The sequence below is a fragment of the Aphidius gifuensis genome, linkage group LG5 (genome assembly GCF_014905175.1).
Source record: "Aphidius gifuensis isolate YNYX2018 linkage group LG5, ASM1490517v1, whole genome shotgun sequence".
Taxonomy (NCBI): Eukaryota; Metazoa; Arthropoda; class Insecta; order Hymenoptera; family Braconidae; genus Aphidius; species Aphidius gifuensis.
The window spans coordinates 7,779,657-7,797,841 of record NC_057792.1 but is presented as its reverse complement, the minus strand read 5'-3'; the positions used below and the strand labels follow the sequence as shown (position 1 = coordinate 7,797,841).

The window sequence follows — 18,185 nt, the reverse complement described above, 5'->3', positions numbered from 1 at the left end:
TGATTAAGTTACACACTAACATGACTGAGGCTTTTTTTTTTGATAAATAAAAATAAAAAAAAATATAAAATATATTCTAAAAATATAAACAGTAAAATAGTTTTAAAATATTATTAGGTGAGTAGGTAAGTTGGGTCAAGGTCTTTCAACGAAAAATAAAAAAATAAAATAATGTCACAAAATTAATTCGATTATAGAAAGTTAAAAATGTCTAGGTCAAGGTTATTGTCAATCCTTAGAATTATTATAAAATAATTTTTATTAATAATTATAACGACTTATCATTTGTTTTATCTCTATGCTTATCAAAAAAATACAGATAAAAACAATCACATTGAAATTATAAAAGCAATAAAATAAAAAAAAATTCGACTATAAATAATGATAATCATTTATTGTATAAAATTGACAAGAATATTTTTTTTTATTTGTAATTTTTTATAAAAGATTACGTATTTATATCATTTTATCAAGCATAAGACGTTGATGAAATCAATAAATAATCCGTAATTTTGCATAATTGAATTTTCAATTTTCTTTTAATTTAAAAAAAAAATTGTTTACTACATGAACACCGGTATTACTAATCAAAAAAAATAATAATAATTTATGTATTTTGAACATTTATAAATATATTGAAAACTAATTGGTTAGAATGATAATGTATTCAATTTTTTCAGAAAATAAAAGCAAATTGAGTCCCTAATGAGATTTAATCTCATGGTTCTGACATTTTATTATAATATAATCTAAAAATATAAATTTATAAATATTTGAGTTTTAAAAAATGAAATAATTATTCATTTTTGTTTTGTGACAAAAGATGTTTTCTCAAATTTATTGTATCCGCCATATACAATGAAATTTACTTATTAATTTACTATATGTATCATTTAAATTTAGGTCAAAAGTTCAAATTTTCGAGAATATATTTTATAAGTAACAAACGCGTTTCCTATATTGAAAGTTTTTTAAATTTCGCCGTAGCCTTGACCGGAAAAAAAATTGCTACAGATGAGCGAATTTTTTGCTTTGAGTTACAAAAAAAATAATCAATTGAAGAAGAAATGTATCATTTTGAGAAAAGATTTTTTTTTTAATGTAAGATAAATTACGCTTTTTTAAAAAGAATAGCCAATCACTTTGAGAGAACATGTGATATACCTAAAGCGATCTTTTTTGACAATTTAAGACAAAATTTGCTAACAATTAAGAATTATCATACCAATAATTTTTTCGAATTAACTATAAAAAATTTATTTGTATTTTCAATATTTCTTGAATTTTACTTTTTTTTTTTTTGTCTTGAACGAGCTGCCCTGACCGAGATTCGAGCCTACATCTTATACCTCACTAATCTAAAAACCTACATGCTAAAATCAAGTGTGATATCATCTGAGCCACGGCACCGAGTGTAGGAATTGCCAAAACTCACAACACGGCCAAGCCTTGCCCCAATAATGGCAGTCAATCGTGCGCCATTCATGGGCCAAGGCTTGGCTGACTCATGGCTGGTTATTTGCTTACCAAGGCTTGTATTCCAATGCTTGAAGAAGAGCTGGCCAGCTTTTTTCAAGCCATTCATCGGCCGAGTCTTGGTAAATTATTTGGTGGCGAAGACTAATCATAAGCTGGCCGCCCTTAATGAGTCAATCCTTGGCTTAATCATTTGTTTCCAGTCACGGCCACCCAATATAATTTACCAAGACTTGGCGGATGAACGATTAATCAACGGCTGGCTAGCTTTTCTTCAACCAATGGTTGGCCAAGCATTGGCATACGGAGTCTTGATAAGCAATGAACCAGCCAAGAGTCAACCGAGGCTTGGCTCATAGATGGCACGTGATTGGCTGCCGAGCGTTATTGAGCTAAGGCTTGGCTGTGTTGTAAGTCATAGACGGTGAGTAGGTTGCAAAAAACCTGAACAGAACCGTATATTACAAAAATACGTTCAATGGTAGTCCTCGAGACCCAGAACACGTTGCACCTATTGGTTTCGAGGACTACCATTGAACGTATTTTTGTAATATACGGTTCTGTTCAGGTTTTTTGCAACCTACTCACGGACTATCGTGGCAATTCCTACACGGTACATAGTCCTAAGCCTGAGTTTAATGTGAATAAAAATGTTTGAACTGAGTTTAGCAATGACTATGATGTAACATATATTTCTCACAAAAAACATATGATCAGAAAAAAATCATATTTACTCAGATGGAGATATTGTTTTTTCTTACTGATGAAACATTTTATTATCTATTCTGTATTTACTCATAGCATAATATTATATTAGCTTTATTTTGTTTATTTTGTCTTTTATTAAATGTATATTTTATAATTATAAATAGGAGCTTCATATTCGATTTTTTTGCTGAACAAACAATAAATTTGATAAAAATCAAATCATCTCGTATACTCAGGTGTATAATTATTTTTAGCAAACTTCTGTTATCTTTTTGTTTTTTATTCATTTTAATTCCATGACGGCCTTTTTCACAATTTATTTTAGGGTGATAATACAAATTCATTTCAATATATACCTGTAAACTTTTACTTTTATATGACAAACATTATATGATTTGCAAAAATTTTTATTAATGCAATTATAACTATTGAAAATTATTGATAATGCTTCGAGGTAAGTTTTTATTTAACGATATGATTTATTTAAAAATTGAGTAAAAATATTGTTTATTCAAGTTGATTTATCAATATTTTAAAGACAATAAAACAAATTTAATCATTTTAGGAACAATTAGAGTAAGTTTTATCCTGATTGTAATTTCACAATTAGTAATAAAACATGTAACTAGTAATCCACGAAACTATGAAGTAGTTACGCCTTTCATGATATCAAGTGATATTAACGAATTTTCACTCAATTTATACAAGGTAAACTAGCAATTATACTTATATAGAAAATGAAAAAAAAAAAATTCTATTCAATTATAATAGAACGAAAGCAATACAAAAATCTTTAAAATTACATAATTATGACAATTTAATAGAAAATAAGTGAAGCTGAGAATGGTAATCTAATTTCATCACCATTCAGTGTTTGGGTATTACTCTCACTGTTGACTATTGGTACAAATAGAATTACCAAATTACATTTAGAATCGGTTTTGAATCACAGACCATCAGATGAATATTATACTGGAGTTCAACTAATGATCAAAAGTCTTAAGGTAAAGAATATATATTACGAATTGTTATCAATCGATTTAGAGTTTATGATAATGTTTTAACTTTACAGCTTGCTGGAAGTGCTGAAGTACATTTATCAAATAAAATTTTTGTAAACAATTGGCTGAAAATCCATCAAAGATTTCAGTATCTTGGTAAAACAATTTACGATTCCAATGCACAATCTGTTGATTTTAGAGACAGTTTGATGACATGCAATATCATCAATCATTGGATAACACAGAATACGGAAGGAGCTATTAAAGGAATTGTCAGACCAGGTTGTTATCATGCTTCATTTGAAAAAAAATTTCGTAATCTTTGTCTTTAAACTTTTCGTATTTTCTACATACAATAGATAATCTTGATCGGGAAACAAGTATGATGCTTGTAAGTGTGCTTTATTTTGAGGGTAAATGGGTCAATCAATTTGCACCATACGGAACAAGAAAACGATTATTTTATCTCGAAGATGGAACAACCACAGAAATACCCACAATGTACTCTAGAAATTATTTTAAACATATAATCGTAGATTATCTTGGTTTCACAATTATAGAACTTCCATATAAGGTAAACATAATAAATCCAAAAACGTGCATGTTTGAAATATTTTTTTCTTTCAATTATTTAAAAAAAAATTTAGAGCACCAAGTCTATCAGCATGTTTGTAATATATCCCAATCAACATCAAAATCTTCATGCTGTTGAAGCGAGTTTGTTGAGTACTAACTTGCAAAATCTAATGATGACAGTAGAAGCAAAAGACACTATCTTCTATCTTCCAAAATTTACAATTGAATCAGAAATTAATCTTGAAATTCCACTGAGAAAACTTGGGATTCATGATATATTCGAAAATTATGCTGCTGATTTTACAAATTTTTCGAATGAATCAATACATGTTAGTAGTATTATACAAAAAGTTGTAATTGAAGTGACGGAAACAGGCACCATGGCGGCTGCTTTATCGGGTAAATAATATTATTACGTTATTTATTATATATGAATTAACTAAATAACTCTAATTATTTTATGTTTACATTTTTAGAAGGACAACTTGAATCAAGAATGTCTTCTACCAAAATAATTAATGTTAACCGACCTTTTTTAGTATTTATTTACTGTGATGGTGTTAATCTTTTTAATGGTCGTGTTGTGAATCCAGAATATCCACAAAAAAATATCATAAATCCTTTCTAGAGAAGAAGTTTTTCCGGACTTTTTCCGTCAGAAACAATTTTTTTTAATCAAAAAAATCCAGAGGAAAACCCAACAATCATACCGGAATTTAGTAAAAAAGAGTGATATTTAAGAAAAAAAAAAATTACTAGAAAATGTTAAAAAAAAAATATTTCGAAAAATTAAGGGAAAAAAATTTATTTGTTAAGAGTATACGGAGCAAGCAGCTAATTGATTTTTTTTTATTTTAATATAAATTTGGAATATTTATTACATTGGACATTAATAAATTTAAAACTTCTGTTCATTCCATGTATCATACCTCGCATATCATATCTCATCTGAGTTATCAAATATTTAAATAAAGCGGTTATGAATAATTATTTAAATAATATATATAATGAATACTTTCTATTTTATAGTCAAAAAGTATTTAATTACTATAATTGTATTACGTTAATTAATGAATCAACCAAAAATCAGTACAAATGTATCAGAAAGTTTGGTATATATTTTTTAGGAATTTTTTTTTTTCAATGACCCTGATTTTCTCCGGATCTTTTTGGATTTTTACGTAATTGTGAATTATAAGTTGTTGGTTCAATGTATTTTTCATATGGCTTTTGGGTTTAAATATACAAATATCAAATTTACTCATCAAATATTTCAAATGTTGATCAAAATAGTTTCTCCACTTACATGAACAAGTGAGAATTTTACCCGAGAAAGATTGTTGATTCTTAGACGATTTATTTACAGCCTCGTTGTATTTCAATTTCAAAATATTTGGTGTATTTCTAGAAGATGCATACGAATATATCTTGATGTTGAGTATTGTTATAAAATTAAGGAGGAAAATCAGATCTGTGAAGACCTTTAAAGACCATCAAAGATCACCCGAGACATGGGCAAAAGCGTTGTCTTCCACGATCGTCAACGATCGCCAGAATTTTTTCCCGAGATGTTATTATATAAAAATAAAATTGGATTAATATAAACTTTATAAAAATTCTAAATTTATTTTAAACAAACATATTGACAACAAAAATAAGCATATTGACAATTGTGCAATCCTGATTTATAATTTAAATGAAAAAAATTAAATAACTGATCAATCAAGTGGATCAGCACAAAACCCACAAATATTTTTATCTTTATATAATTCATTGTTACCTTGTTGTTGTTCCTATAATATATATAAAATTGTTTATCGAAAACTACGATTTCTTTCAACAGTTTTAATATAAATAGAACAGTGCTAATAGCTTTTGAATGATCCTCCAAAATCTAACTTTATTTTACAAAATATAAAAAACCCACCGCGCACTGTCAACATGCTATTAATGAAACATATATGAAGAATATCGATGATAAAATTTAGGTCAGTGTTAGTAAGTTTATTTCAATTTATATATATATATATTTTTTTATAAAACATCACAAGTGGTTTTAGATAACAATAAATAATATTTATATAATTAAAAAAAAATTTGTATTTATAATAATAAACTAAATAAAGAATAACAATAATTATAATATTATTATCAACAAAAAATTATTTTTATTATCAAAGTATTAAAATTTAGAATTTATTAGAAACATATTATAAATAATAATAAATTCATAAAATTTTTAAAAAATCGTTTTTTTTTCTCCAAAATTATAATAATTGATAAATTAATAGTAAAAAAAAAAAATTGAATTAGTTTAAAAGAATAACATAATTATACAATTATTAAAAACAAATTCATTTAGATAATTATACTTGATTGGAGTATACAAAAGATTCAAAATAAAATTTTCAACAACAAAACAAATTTTTAAACAGATAAAATTCTAATATAGAAATTAAAAGCTTTAATTAGCTTTGGAAAAAAAAAATTTATCTTATTGTTTCTATTATAATTTCAACAATCTAGTTAATCAATAAATTATTGATGAATGATTAATAGGTGAACGATATTTTTAGAGTATTTGCTTGTACAATTATTTGTTTAAAATCATCATTCGATAATACACTTTTCTGATGACTTTTGATTTTGAGTACACATATCAAATTGATTATTTAAATGTTTTAAATGTTGTTTAAAATCATCTCTCGATTTATACGAACAATCGAGAACTTTATCTGATAAAAATTGTTGATTTTTAATGAATTTATCCACAGCATTGTTGTAGCTCAATTTCAAAGTTCTTGGTGCATAATTAGATGTCTGCAGTAATCCCATGCATACAAATATATCTTCAGGTCGAGCATTGTTATAAAAGCATGTAAAAAAAACTGCCTCTTGCTCTTTATTCTATAAAAAAAAAAATTATTTAAAAATAAATTACAAAATTCATTTTTTATTATAATAAAATAAATAATAGTCTATAAAAATATAAATTACATTCGATGATTTTATTACTAATGAATAAAATTATTAAATTGAATTAATTGGATTATAAATTGTTTTAATTGGTATATAGAAAAATTAATAGAATAACTATCGTATATTAAAATTATTTTAATTAATTTTTACCTCTGAAAATATCAGATTATTTAAATTCAACATTTCGTCATCAATACACTTGTTACTGCAGTTCACAGCAATGATTCTTGCCTTATCCAATTGAACTTTTGAATGATCAAAACAACATTGAACATTTTTTTTATCATTATCATTGATATGATTCATCTTCGAAATGTGATTTAATGTCTCATTCGAACTCAGTACTTGTATAACCATCCAGTTTATTAAATTGGCTGTATTTAACCATTTTTTTTGATTGACATATAAATTTTTTAATGTATTATTAACTCGAGTTCCAGAAATTGTAAGCACCACATTTTGATTATTCTGTTTTTATTGAAAGATAAACTTCATTATTGTATTAATGAGAATTTAAATTATTTATTAAACATCATTTGTTGAATATATATTTAAATATTACAAAGTTCGTTACTATTTTATTTATTGATTTTTGCCTACCTGATTTGATGATGGAGTACTTATGCTTAATTTTCTCTGGATGAATTCATTATTTTTATTTTTTGCAATCGATATTATTTCATTGGTAGCTGCTATAAATTTTTTTTTATGTTCTTTTATTTTTGGAATAAGTAAAAAATTATATGCATCGAATAAATTTCTAATTTTTGCATAAGATTCATGGTCTTTTTCATGAGTGATATTTTTTGAGCTTTGATATTGATCAATACATCTCAAAATTTTGTTTGATGAGTTGTTGTTTTTAAAACAATGATCAACTATTGGCATTTTTCCATTGAATGTCTACCGTTGAAAAAAAGAAAAAAAAATTAATGTAAAAAAAAAGTAAGTTGAATAAAATTGAAAAAAAAAAACTTAATTAATTCTTACGTTGGTATACGTTCGTATGAAATTTTCATATTTTAATTGTTCATCGAGACTAAATTTATTGAGATTATGTGCTAGAATATTCACTTCTAAGACAGTTTGTTCTTTTGATAGTTTAATAAAGTTGTCGATATTTTTATCATTTTGATCATTATATATATTTGATAAATGATTATATTCTTTATCAATTTCTGCAAAGAAATTGGTGATATTATCATGGTTGATTGTGATTGACAATAAAATTTCTCTTCCAGTTTCATACGTGTCTTCTAACGTAATTGTTTCGCAACAAATCTAATGATGACATTATTATATGTCAATAAAAATGAAATAATATAAAATTTATAATTTATAATATTTAAAAATACTGACAATAATGAAATTTATAATTTCAATAAAAAAGATTAAACTCACCTGATCAATCAAATGGATCAGGAAAAAACCCACAAATATTTTTAATTTTATATAATTCATTGTTACCTTGTCGTTGTTCCCAATATAACTAGAATTGTTTATCAAAAAACGACAATATATTTCATAATGAATAGAGCAGTGCTAATAGCTTTTGAATAACCCTCCAAAGTCGAACTACAATTTAAAGATATAAAGAAAAAACTGTCACGCATTGTCAACGTGATTGAGAAATAATAAATAAAATATAAAGATATAGTTTTGATCAAAATCGTAATATTACTATATTCAATGAGTTTGTATATTTATTTTCTTTAGAACAAAAAATGATAAAATTGTTAATAAACATTAATTATTTATAATTATTGAAATATGCAAAAAAATTATTTAAAAATTTTCATACACATAAATATATAAATTTAATTACATTGAGATACAAAAGTTCCATAAAAAAAATGAGAGGGAAGGAAAAACTTTTGGCTTGGGAAAATAAAAAAAACTTTTGTTCTACTATATTATTAACAATTGAATTAATTAATTATGAATTAACAGTATCAGAAAAAAGTTTGATTATTTAATTATTCAGTCGTAGATATATTGATTAAAAACTAGCTGCATTGAACACAATTATCAAATTGATTATTTAAGTTTTTCAAATGTTGATTAAAATTTATACGAACAATCGAAAATTCTAGAAAATAAAAATTATTGATTCTTGTTGAATTTATTTACAGTCTCGTTGTAGTTTAATTTTAATGTTTTTGTTGCACAATTAGATGACTTATGTATCTTCAGGTCTAGCATTGTTATAAAAACTTCTACTTTTTTTCGTCTTTGAACTTCACGGAGAAAAATTTACATTTTTTTTTAATATAATACCATAGCAATTTTTGCGTTGTGTTACAGTAAGCTGGAACCATAAGAGCATCATATTAAATTTTGAGACGGGCCATAGCAATTTTCATTGAAAAACGCCACTTCCCAGGTAGGAGTTCTCGGGCTTGAACAACTGTGCCAGGCTTGTGCGAGGGTCATGTATCGAGCCTGGGGAGCACAGGCTTGACACAAGCTTGTGCCCATTGTTTTCTCCTGCCTTACACCAGCCTCGTTAACACAGGCTTGACACAAGACTGTCCCCGTTGTCTTTAACTTAATAATTCAAGCCGGTGTCAAGCCTGTGTTTTTTGTTTTCCCCGGCCTCACACGAGCCTCGTTAACACAGGCTTGACACAAGACTGTCCTCGTTGTCTTTAACCGGCCTCACACAGGCCTTAATAATTCAAGCCGGTGTCAAGCCTGTGTTTTTTGTTTTCCCCGGCCTCACACGAGCCTTGTTAACACAGGCTTGACACAAGACTGTCCCCGTTGTCTTTAACCGGCCTCACACAGGCCTCAATAATTCAAGCCAGTGTCAAGCCTGTGTTTTTTGTTTTCCCCGGCCTCACACGAGCCTTGTTAACACAGGCTTGACACAAGACTGTCCCCGTTGTTTTCAACCGGCCTCACACAGGCCTCAATAGTCCAAGTCGGTGTCAAGCCTGTTTTTTTTGTTTTCCCCGGCCTCACACGAGCCTTGTGTCAAGCCCGTTTTACCAAGCCTCACACGGGACTTGACTTGTGCATATATTCAATTAAAAAAAAAAAATTAATTAATTAGATCTATAAATTGTAAATAGACATTTTAAATAAAAATTATTAGGTTTTGACTATCGTGCCAGGCTTTTACAAGGACTGTGTATTGACTTTCGAATAAATTCATTCATATAAAAAATTTTGACTGACTCTTTCATGAATCCCCCGTGGTCGACTTGATAGAGCATTGGAGTTCCACGTGAGAGACCTAGGATCGATCCCCCGTTACGCCGTTTATTTTCGTTCATATAATCATCGTTAATTCAAATTGTATCGCGTAAAAAATAATAATGTCAAATTAATAAATTAATAATAATTTTTTATTTATATTTTTTTATAATTTTTTTTGCAAGCCGGTGTCAAGCCTGGAAACACAAGCCTGATACACTAGTCCGACACCAGTAAATACATCGTGAACATTCCAGACTTGACACAGGCTTGTGTCACAGGCCTGACACAGGCCCGAGAGCCGGGTAATCAGGCTTGTCCCAGGCTCGTGCCCGTCGTCACTTCCTACCTGGGTTATTGGCCGTACGACCTTTCGCGATGTACCATAGTAATTCTTGCGATAGGCAAACGCAAAATTTGTTATGTTTATAAATGCTCGTAAAAAAATATTGTAAAAAAAAATTTCAAGCCTAGGATTTGAACCCCATATCATCGGGATACAAATCCTACGACTTATCCGCTGCGCCACAACAAGTCCTTCATCAATTTTGCTATGGCCCATTGTAATTTTAAATATGTTGCTTTGTATTTGTTAGTGACACCTACAGGAAATCCAAGAAAGTTATTAAAATTACTATGGTACATTGTAAATTTTAGAGGATCATTTTAATCTTGTCCATAACAACAAAGTAAAATTTAGAAATAAACAAAGCAAAAAAAGAAAAAAATATTTTTTGCTATGGTGCAATGTAATTTTTAGACTGGATTATTTTAAATTTTAAATTTGGTTTCTGTAAAAATTTCTTTATGCGTTGCAATTTTTTCATCGGGGAATAGCAAAAAAAAAACATGACAAAATCGCTATGGTACATTTTAATTTTTCAAGACTACAATTGTTTTTTTTCGTTGAAATGACAGTAAATTTTTTAATAATCATAATATGGTTCTATGGTAATGTGGCACCAGTAATATTGAGTGAAAATTTTTCTCCGTGTTCACTTTTGCTTGGAAAAAATTCTACGATTCTTTAAAAAATGAGTTTCACTCTTCATTTTTCTTTATGTTCTCTGTTTTTTTCAAAAAGTTGACAAATGGAATTATAGCGTAGCACATTGTGACGAAACTTTAATGTAGTTCTGATCAGGTCTAAATCTGATTCAAAATCAAGTTTCCTCATTTTATCGGTATCTGAATCGGCCATGAGTTTTGCTCGGGATGGCTCATTTCAGCGTGAACATTTTACGATTTCTTCACTATTTATATATATATAAAAAAAAAATATCCGGATAAATTCAGAATAACTTTTCCGAATATTGGAATATCGAAAAAACTGCACATACTAAAATATCGAATTTTATTTCATTAAAAAAATTCCATATAATACTATACGATGCATATTATGTATATATATGTATACATGGAGAAAAATCCGCAGTAAAATTTAGTAGTTACCAGGATTGGCTACAGTAATATTCGCTGCGGATTTCTCTCCGTATAAATTATTGAAGAAAAAGACGATTTGAATTAGTTAAATACGTCAAATATAAAAAGAGAGTACTATAAAGCTTTTAACGCTTTAATGACGTGAATATACACTGTAAAAAAAAAAATCTAAATTTTAGACCTCAAATCTTCACCTAATTAACTGAAATCATTAATTGAATTGTTGAAGATCATTACACAATATTTATATTTCTCATACACATAAAAAATAAATGTACACTGTAAAAAAAAGTCTAAATTTCAGATTTTTAGGTTTTAAATTTAGATAAAATAGTCAAATTGTCCTTGGATTTAGATCACAGAGTTTTGGTTCAAGACAAATGAGTTTTGCTTCAAGATATTTTGCAGTTTTCGTCTGAAACCCAAAGTAATTAATACAATACCAAAAAATTTCGGGTTGAGACGTAAAAGTATTAATTCAAGAGAACTGATGGCTTGATGGAAAACATGCTGTGACTTGTTTCGAAACCTAAATGTTTCAATCTGAATCGCTATGAGTCTTGAATTTGCTTTTGGGTTTCAAACTGAGACTGTACAGTTTTGTTTCAAGCTCTGTAATATTCTGAACTGAAACGTAATGCGACTTCGATTGAAGCCCAATTGTCTCAAATTAAAACCTTGTTAGGTCTTGATATAAGACGTTCGAGTTTCGAAAATAAACCCTATGTCTCTTGAAATAACGATGAAGAATCTCGAATTTACATACGATTTTTTATTTGAAACACAAGCGTTTTATGTTAAAAAGTTAAAAATTTTTTTTTAGAGAGAGATTCGCGGCGGTTCCAGGGAGGAAAGGGGTAGTCAAATCGGGAGAATGCCCTGAGACGAAATTAAAGTACACAAAATTTTTTAATTATTAAAAACAAAAAATTTCTCCGGGTAAATAAATTTATAACTTTTTAAATAATTAAAAAAAAAAATAAATAAATACATGTAAATTTTCCTTAGGCTGTGTACTTTAATTTTGTCTTAGGACATTTTCGCGAATTAACCACCCCTTTCCCCTCTGGAACCGCCGCGAATCTCGAAAAAAATTAAAATAAAACAATTTCTCCGGGTAAATAAATTTATAATTTTTTAAATAGTTGAAAAAAAAAAAAAAAAATACATGTAAATTTTCCGTAGATTGTGTACTTTAATTTTGTTTTAGGGCATTTCCGCGATTTGACCACGACTATTTGTTCATATTTGTATGGGAAAGAAAGATAAAATCGGGAAGAAAGTATCAAAATAAAAGAATTTAGAATAGTCATATTCTTATGTATATTTTAATGGATATCTATCATAAGAATTCTGGCTTCGAGGTAAAGTACTTGCTTCACCACCAGAAAGACCCGGGTTCAAATTCTGACGAAAGATTTATTTTTTATTTTTTATTTCATTGAAATTTGAGATTTTTCAAAAAATCAATTCACGGGGCGGGGGGGATGTGATAAAAATTTTATAAAAACTTCTTCACAAGTTTGCCCACATTTTATAACAATTTTATAAAATATTTCCATGCGGGATAGTACGTTACACAAAAACACAATGGTTTTAAATTGAAATCCAAGCTTTTTAAGAGAAAGCATCATTGCTTTGATCTAATGTTTTTCAGTTTTACATTAATACTTGGACATTTTGAAAAAAAACAGGCGCAGTCGAAATTTACGCTTTAGTGTTTTGAAGTAAAAAATTCAAATTTTTGTATCGTTTTCGTCTTGTCAAGCACTACAATTTGATAGTACCCGAGTGGAAATTTAGTTAAGGTTCTGATCAGAACCGGATCAGGGAACCTGATTTCAAATCAGAACCGGATCAGGAATCCTGTTCAGGGGGGCTATTCTCGAATGAATACGAGTCGACTCGTTCACACGGATCGAGGTCCGTGGACGGATCTACTTGAGCGACGAACTGAGATCCGTTCACGGAGGACCCTTCGTATGAGAGTAGCCAGTCCGTCCACGAATATAAATATCCGTCTCCCATACAATTTGATTTGAGCGCGAGACAATTGCTTGTATTTTTTATTTTGGTTTATTGTTGCTTGTTTATTTCAATTGTTGTATTTTTATTTATTTTTATCTATCCTCATCCAAAAAACAATTCAATAAACAATAAACCAAAATAAAAAATACAAGCAATTGTCTCGCGCTCAAATCAAATTGTCTGAGAGACGGATATTTACATTCGTGGACGGACTGGCTACTCTCATACGAACTGTCCTCCGTGAACGGATCTCAGTTCGTCGTTCAAGTAGATCCGTTCACGGACCTCGCTCCGTGTGAACGAGTCGACTCGTATGAGTTCGAGAATAGCCCCCCAGGAACGGATCAGAATGTAACGCTCTTTTTTAGGATTCTGATCAGAACCGGATCAGGAAACCTGGCCAGATTGTAGGGTTAGAGCCAGGATACCTGAACAGGAATGGGTCAGGATTCCTGACTAGAATATAACCAGGAATCCTGTTCAGGAACGGATCAGAATGTAACGCTCTTTTTTAGGATTCTGATCAGAATCGGATCAGGAAACCTGACCAGGATACCTGATCAGGAATGGAACAGGATTCCTGATCTGAAACGGATCAAGTAATTCTAAAAAAAAATTAATTTTTATTATTTGATGCTTTGTAAATCGGCTAACTAATTTACTATAGCAATGTTAATGATGAAACAGGTTGAATGATAAGATTTTATATACCTAACATAACTTAAATTACCTAACCACTAGCGGGACGCGAACTCGGATCGTTCAGATTACAACTACGGGCCTTAACACGCGCGGCCATGCCGTCTATCGATGATCGGATGTGATTTTTTGCTTTCATAAATTACATCAGCTAAAAAAAACTTAAATTAGAATTTGCGACGTAAATTTGACGTAAAAATAAAATATAACAATTTGTTATATTGTCCCTTGTCATTTTGTTTTAGAATTAAAATTAAAATTAAATCCAAAAAATATTTTTCCTGATAATATTCTGGTCAGAATTTGTTCAGGAAACCTTATTCAGGATACGTTCAGGTTTCCTGTTCCTTTCCTGAACAGGAAAACTGAATAAATAAATTAAATTATTTGATAAATTTTTCCTGATAATATCCTGGTCAGAATCTGTTCAGGAAACCTTATTCAGGATACGTTCAGGTTTCCTGTTTTTTTCCTGAACAGGATTGGATAAGGTTACCTGACTTAAGGAAATCGTAAGGTGTCCTGACCAGGTTCGGGTCAGGAATTAGTCAGGTTCCCTGAATAAGGAATCCTGATCCGTTTCTGATCAGGGTTTAAGGTCAAATAGGGTATCCTGAAAATTTTTCCACTCGGGTAATTCGAAGATTTTTTTGTGTAAAAACTCGCTAAAAATTAAAAATGTACGGTATTTTAACTCATATCCTATAGGATATATCCTCGCGTTTGAAAATTGTCAACTTTGACATTCATTATCTAAAAAAAACGACGTCGGAAAAAATTGAAAAAAAATGAAATTCGAAGACACTTTTTTTTAAAAAAGTTGATATACCTGAAATACTTGGTCTACAAAACTTCCGTGATTGTGTCATCAAATTGACCAATGTAGGAAATAAGGGGAAAAATTTCCCCTCGTTGTTGATTTCAGAAGAGTTTTTCTGCGGTAAAATTTTTTTTTGCGGAGAAATATTTCCGAACGTTTCTTCACCCAAGTCGATTCGGAAAAAATTCGGAAAAAATTTTGATACCTCTCTCCACTTATTTCTCCACATGAGTCAAGTTGAGAGAAATTCGGAGTAATCGCAAAGAGATTCAGGAGAAATCGCGGAAAATCATTTTTACCAGGGTACTTTCACGATTTTTAAATAAAATTTGAAAAAGCGTATTTATTTATTTCTAGATTTATGTATCATTTATATGTATAATTTGATTTTCTTTAAGTTTTTCAGAGATAATTTTTCAATATTCTTGACAACGATCATTATCATTTTCTCCTCTAATTATGGGTTCATTTTATTTTCATAATTAAGCAAACTGTACTTTTCTTTTTTGCAATATGTTTCGAATGAAGCTACTACTTTTTTGGGATTTTTAATGTAGATATGGATTTTTTTTTATTACAAAATTCAGCCAAGTATGTATTGTACTTTGTCTTAACTTAGTTGGTTTTTGATTTAGTTTGTTTCTAGCTATTTCTAAATTTGCCAACAGTTTTTTATTTTTTTTCTTAATAACTTTCTCATTGTCAGGATTTCGATGAACTGCTTTATTTTTTAAATACATTGGATTTTTTTCATTGATGATTTTTTTCTATCCAGTTAAACGAAATCATCACAATTATACGTTTTAGCGTTACATAAATATTTAATTGATTGCACATTCAAAAAATTCGCTGCTTCATTCACATTCAAACCACAATTCAATCCAAAATGCCGAGCAAATGGATAATTAGTACTACAGTACCAGGTTTTTGGACTACTTTAGTATAATGTATTACATTTTTAGTTAAAAATTGTTCAGTCAGAACATGTAATTTCCCAGGTGGGAGTTCTCGGGCTTGAACAACTGTGCCAAGCTTGTGCGAGGGTCGTGTATCAAGCCTTAAGAGCACAGGCTTGACACAAGCTTGTGCCCTAGCGAAAATGGCGACACCGATCCGACACCAATCCGACAGTCGGTTTGTGCACTAATCTCATACAAAAACGACACAAAACTGACACACGACTATAAGAATTTCTAAGTCACAAAAATAAATAGTAAAAAGCATTTAAAAAATAAAATATTATGTCTAAAAATTTTCTAAATATAATTTTTATAATTTAAGACACATTAGAATTTTTTTAAAATAATTTTTTTATTGAAAAAACTCAATTCTGTTTATGTATTAAAAGTGAGGTTAGCTGTCAGAATCATCTGTACACGACTGTGAGATTTTACAATTCTCACACAATTCCGACACACGACTGTGAGAATTGTAAATCCGACACAATTCCGACACAAATCCGACATACGTACGACAGTATATTTTTATTTTGTATTTAATATAAAAAAAGAGCATTTTATTAATAAAAATTTTTGTTCAATATTAAAGTTAAAATATTTTAATAATTTTAGGCATATTAGATTTTTTTTTTTTGAATAAATTTTGATAAAAAAAATAATTGGAATCGTCTGTGAGAATTTGCAATTCTCACACAATTCCGACACAATTCTGACACACGACTGTGAGAATTGTAAATCCGACACAATTCCGACAGACGTACGCGACAGTATATTTTTATATTTTGTATTTAATATGAAAAAAAGCATTTTATTAATAAAAATTTTTGTTTAATATTAAAGTTATAATATTTTAATAATTTTAGGCATATTAGTTTTTTTTTCTTTGAATAAATTTTGACAAAAAAAATAATTGGAAACATGGGAAACCGAATACATGGTTTCATTTCAAATTACATTCGAGTTACAAAAATACCAAATACGTAGGAAACTGATTAGTGAAATGTATTAGTTTTGAAAAAAAAGTATTTAAAAAAAAACCTTTCTTAACCTCATAAAAAAACCAAAAAATGATAATTTTTTAATAAAATAATTTTAAAAAAATCTAATATGCCTATAATTATTAAAAGATTATAATTTTATTATTAAACAAAAATTTTTGCAAATCGCAAATTCTCACAGACGATTCCAATTATTTTTTTTATCAAAATTTATTCAAAAAAAAAAAATCTAATATGCCTAAAATTATTAAAATATTATAACTTTAATATTGAACAAAAATTTTTATTAATAAAATGCTCTTTTTTTAAATTAAATACAAAATAAAAATATACTGTCGTCGGTCTGTCGAATTTGTGTCGGATTTACAATTCTCACAGTCGTGTGTCGGAATTGTGTCGGAATTGTGTGAGAATTGTAAAATCTCACAGTCGTGTACAGATGATTCTGACAGCTAACCTCACTTTTAATACATAGACAAAATTGAGTTTTTTCAATAAAAAAATTATTTTAAAAAAATTCTAATGTGTCTTAAATTATAAAAATTATATTTAGAAATTTTTAGACATAATATTTTATTTTTTAAATGCTTCTTACTATTTATTCTTGTGACTTAGAAATTCTTATAGTCGTGTGTCGGTTTTGTGTCGTTTTTGTATGAGATCAGTGCACAATCCGACTATCGGCATTTTCGCTAGGGTGCCCATTGTTTTCCCCGGCCTCACACGAGCCTTGTTAACACAGGTTTGACACAAGACTGTCCCTGTTGTTTTTCCTCGTCTCACACAGGCCTCAATAGTCCAAGCCGGTGTCAAGCCTGTTTTTTTTGTTTTCCCCGGCCTCACACGAGCCTTGTGTCAAGTCCGTTTCACCAAGCCTCACACGGGACTTGACTTGTGCATATATTCAATTAAAAAAAAAAAATTAATATAGTTCTTTAAATTGTAAATAGAAATTTTAAATAACAATTATTAGGTTTTGACTATCGTGCCAGGCTTTCACAAGGACTGTGAATTGACTCTCGAATAAATTCATTCATATAAAAAATTTTGACTGACTCTTTCAGTAATACCCCGGTGGTTGACTTGGTAGAGCATTGGAGTTTCACGTGTGTGGCCTAGGATCGATCCCGCGTTACGCCGTTTATTTTCGTTCATATAATTATCGTTAATTCAAATTGTATCGCGTAAAATGTAATAATGTCAACTTAATAAATTAATAATAATTGTTTATTTATATTTTTTTATAATTTTTTTTGCAAGCCGGTGTCAAGCCTGGGAACACAAGACTGTGTCAAGCCTG

General features: G+C 29.0%; 2 protein-coding genes across 2 annotated transcripts; one reads left to right on the top strand and one right to left on the bottom strand.

Moving 5' to 3' along the window:
* Window positions 1-2,607: 2,607 nt before the first annotated feature.
* Window positions 2,608-4,732, top strand: LOC122857475 (antichymotrypsin-2-like). Its single transcript, XM_044159660.1, has 7 exons — window positions 2,608-2,638; window positions 2,750-2,892; window positions 3,009-3,188; window positions 3,257-3,467; window positions 3,545-3,759; window positions 3,833-4,160; window positions 4,238-4,732. Exons 1-7 carry the CDS (start codon window positions 2,629-2,631, stop codon window positions 4,387-4,389), a joined length of 1,239 nt encoding a protein of 412 aa, XP_044015595.1. The 5' UTR covers window positions 2,608-2,628; the 3' UTR covers window positions 4,390-4,732.
* A 1,262-nt stretch (window positions 4,733-5,994) lies between these two features.
* LOC122857474 lies at window positions 5,995-8,064 on the bottom strand. Its single transcript, XM_044159659.1, has 4 exons — window positions 7,731-8,064; window positions 7,341-7,643; window positions 6,891-7,208; window positions 5,995-6,668 (listed from the first exon to the last, which is right to left on the bottom strand). The coding sequence occupies exons 2-4, from the start codon at window positions 7,626-7,628 to the stop codon at window positions 6,372-6,374; spliced, it is 903 nt and encodes a 300-aa protein (XP_044015594.1). The 5' UTR covers window positions 7,629-7,643; window positions 7,731-8,064; the 3' UTR covers window positions 5,995-6,371.
* Between the last annotated feature and the right edge of the window lie 10,121 nt (window positions 8,065-18,185).

What these genes read in the sequence shown, in the direction of transcription:
- LOC122857474 (XM_044159659.1), bottom strand. Translation starts at nt 7,628, where the DNA reads ATGCCAATAGTTGATCATTGTTTTAAAAACAACAACTCATCAAACAAA. An exon ending in GTACTCCATCATCAAATCAG is followed by an intron (nt 7,209 to 7,340) that starts GTAGGCAAAAAT and finishes CAATAAAAACAG; the next exon opens with AATAATCAAAATGTGGTGCT. An exon ending in ATAATCTGATATTTTCAGAG is followed by an intron (nt 6,669 to 6,890) that starts GTAAAAATTAAT and finishes TTTTTTTTATAG; the next exon opens with AATAAAGAGCAAGAGGCAGT.
- LOC122857475 (XM_044159660.1), top strand. An exon ending in TAAAGGAATTGTCAGACCAG is followed by an intron (nt 3,468 to 3,544) that starts GTTGTTATCATG and finishes TACATACAATAG; the next exon opens with ATAATCTTGATCGGGAAACA. An exon ending in TTATAGAACTTCCATATAAG is followed by an intron (nt 3,760 to 3,832) that starts GTAAACATAATA and finishes AAAAAAATTTAG; the next exon opens with AGCACCAAGTCTATCAGCAT.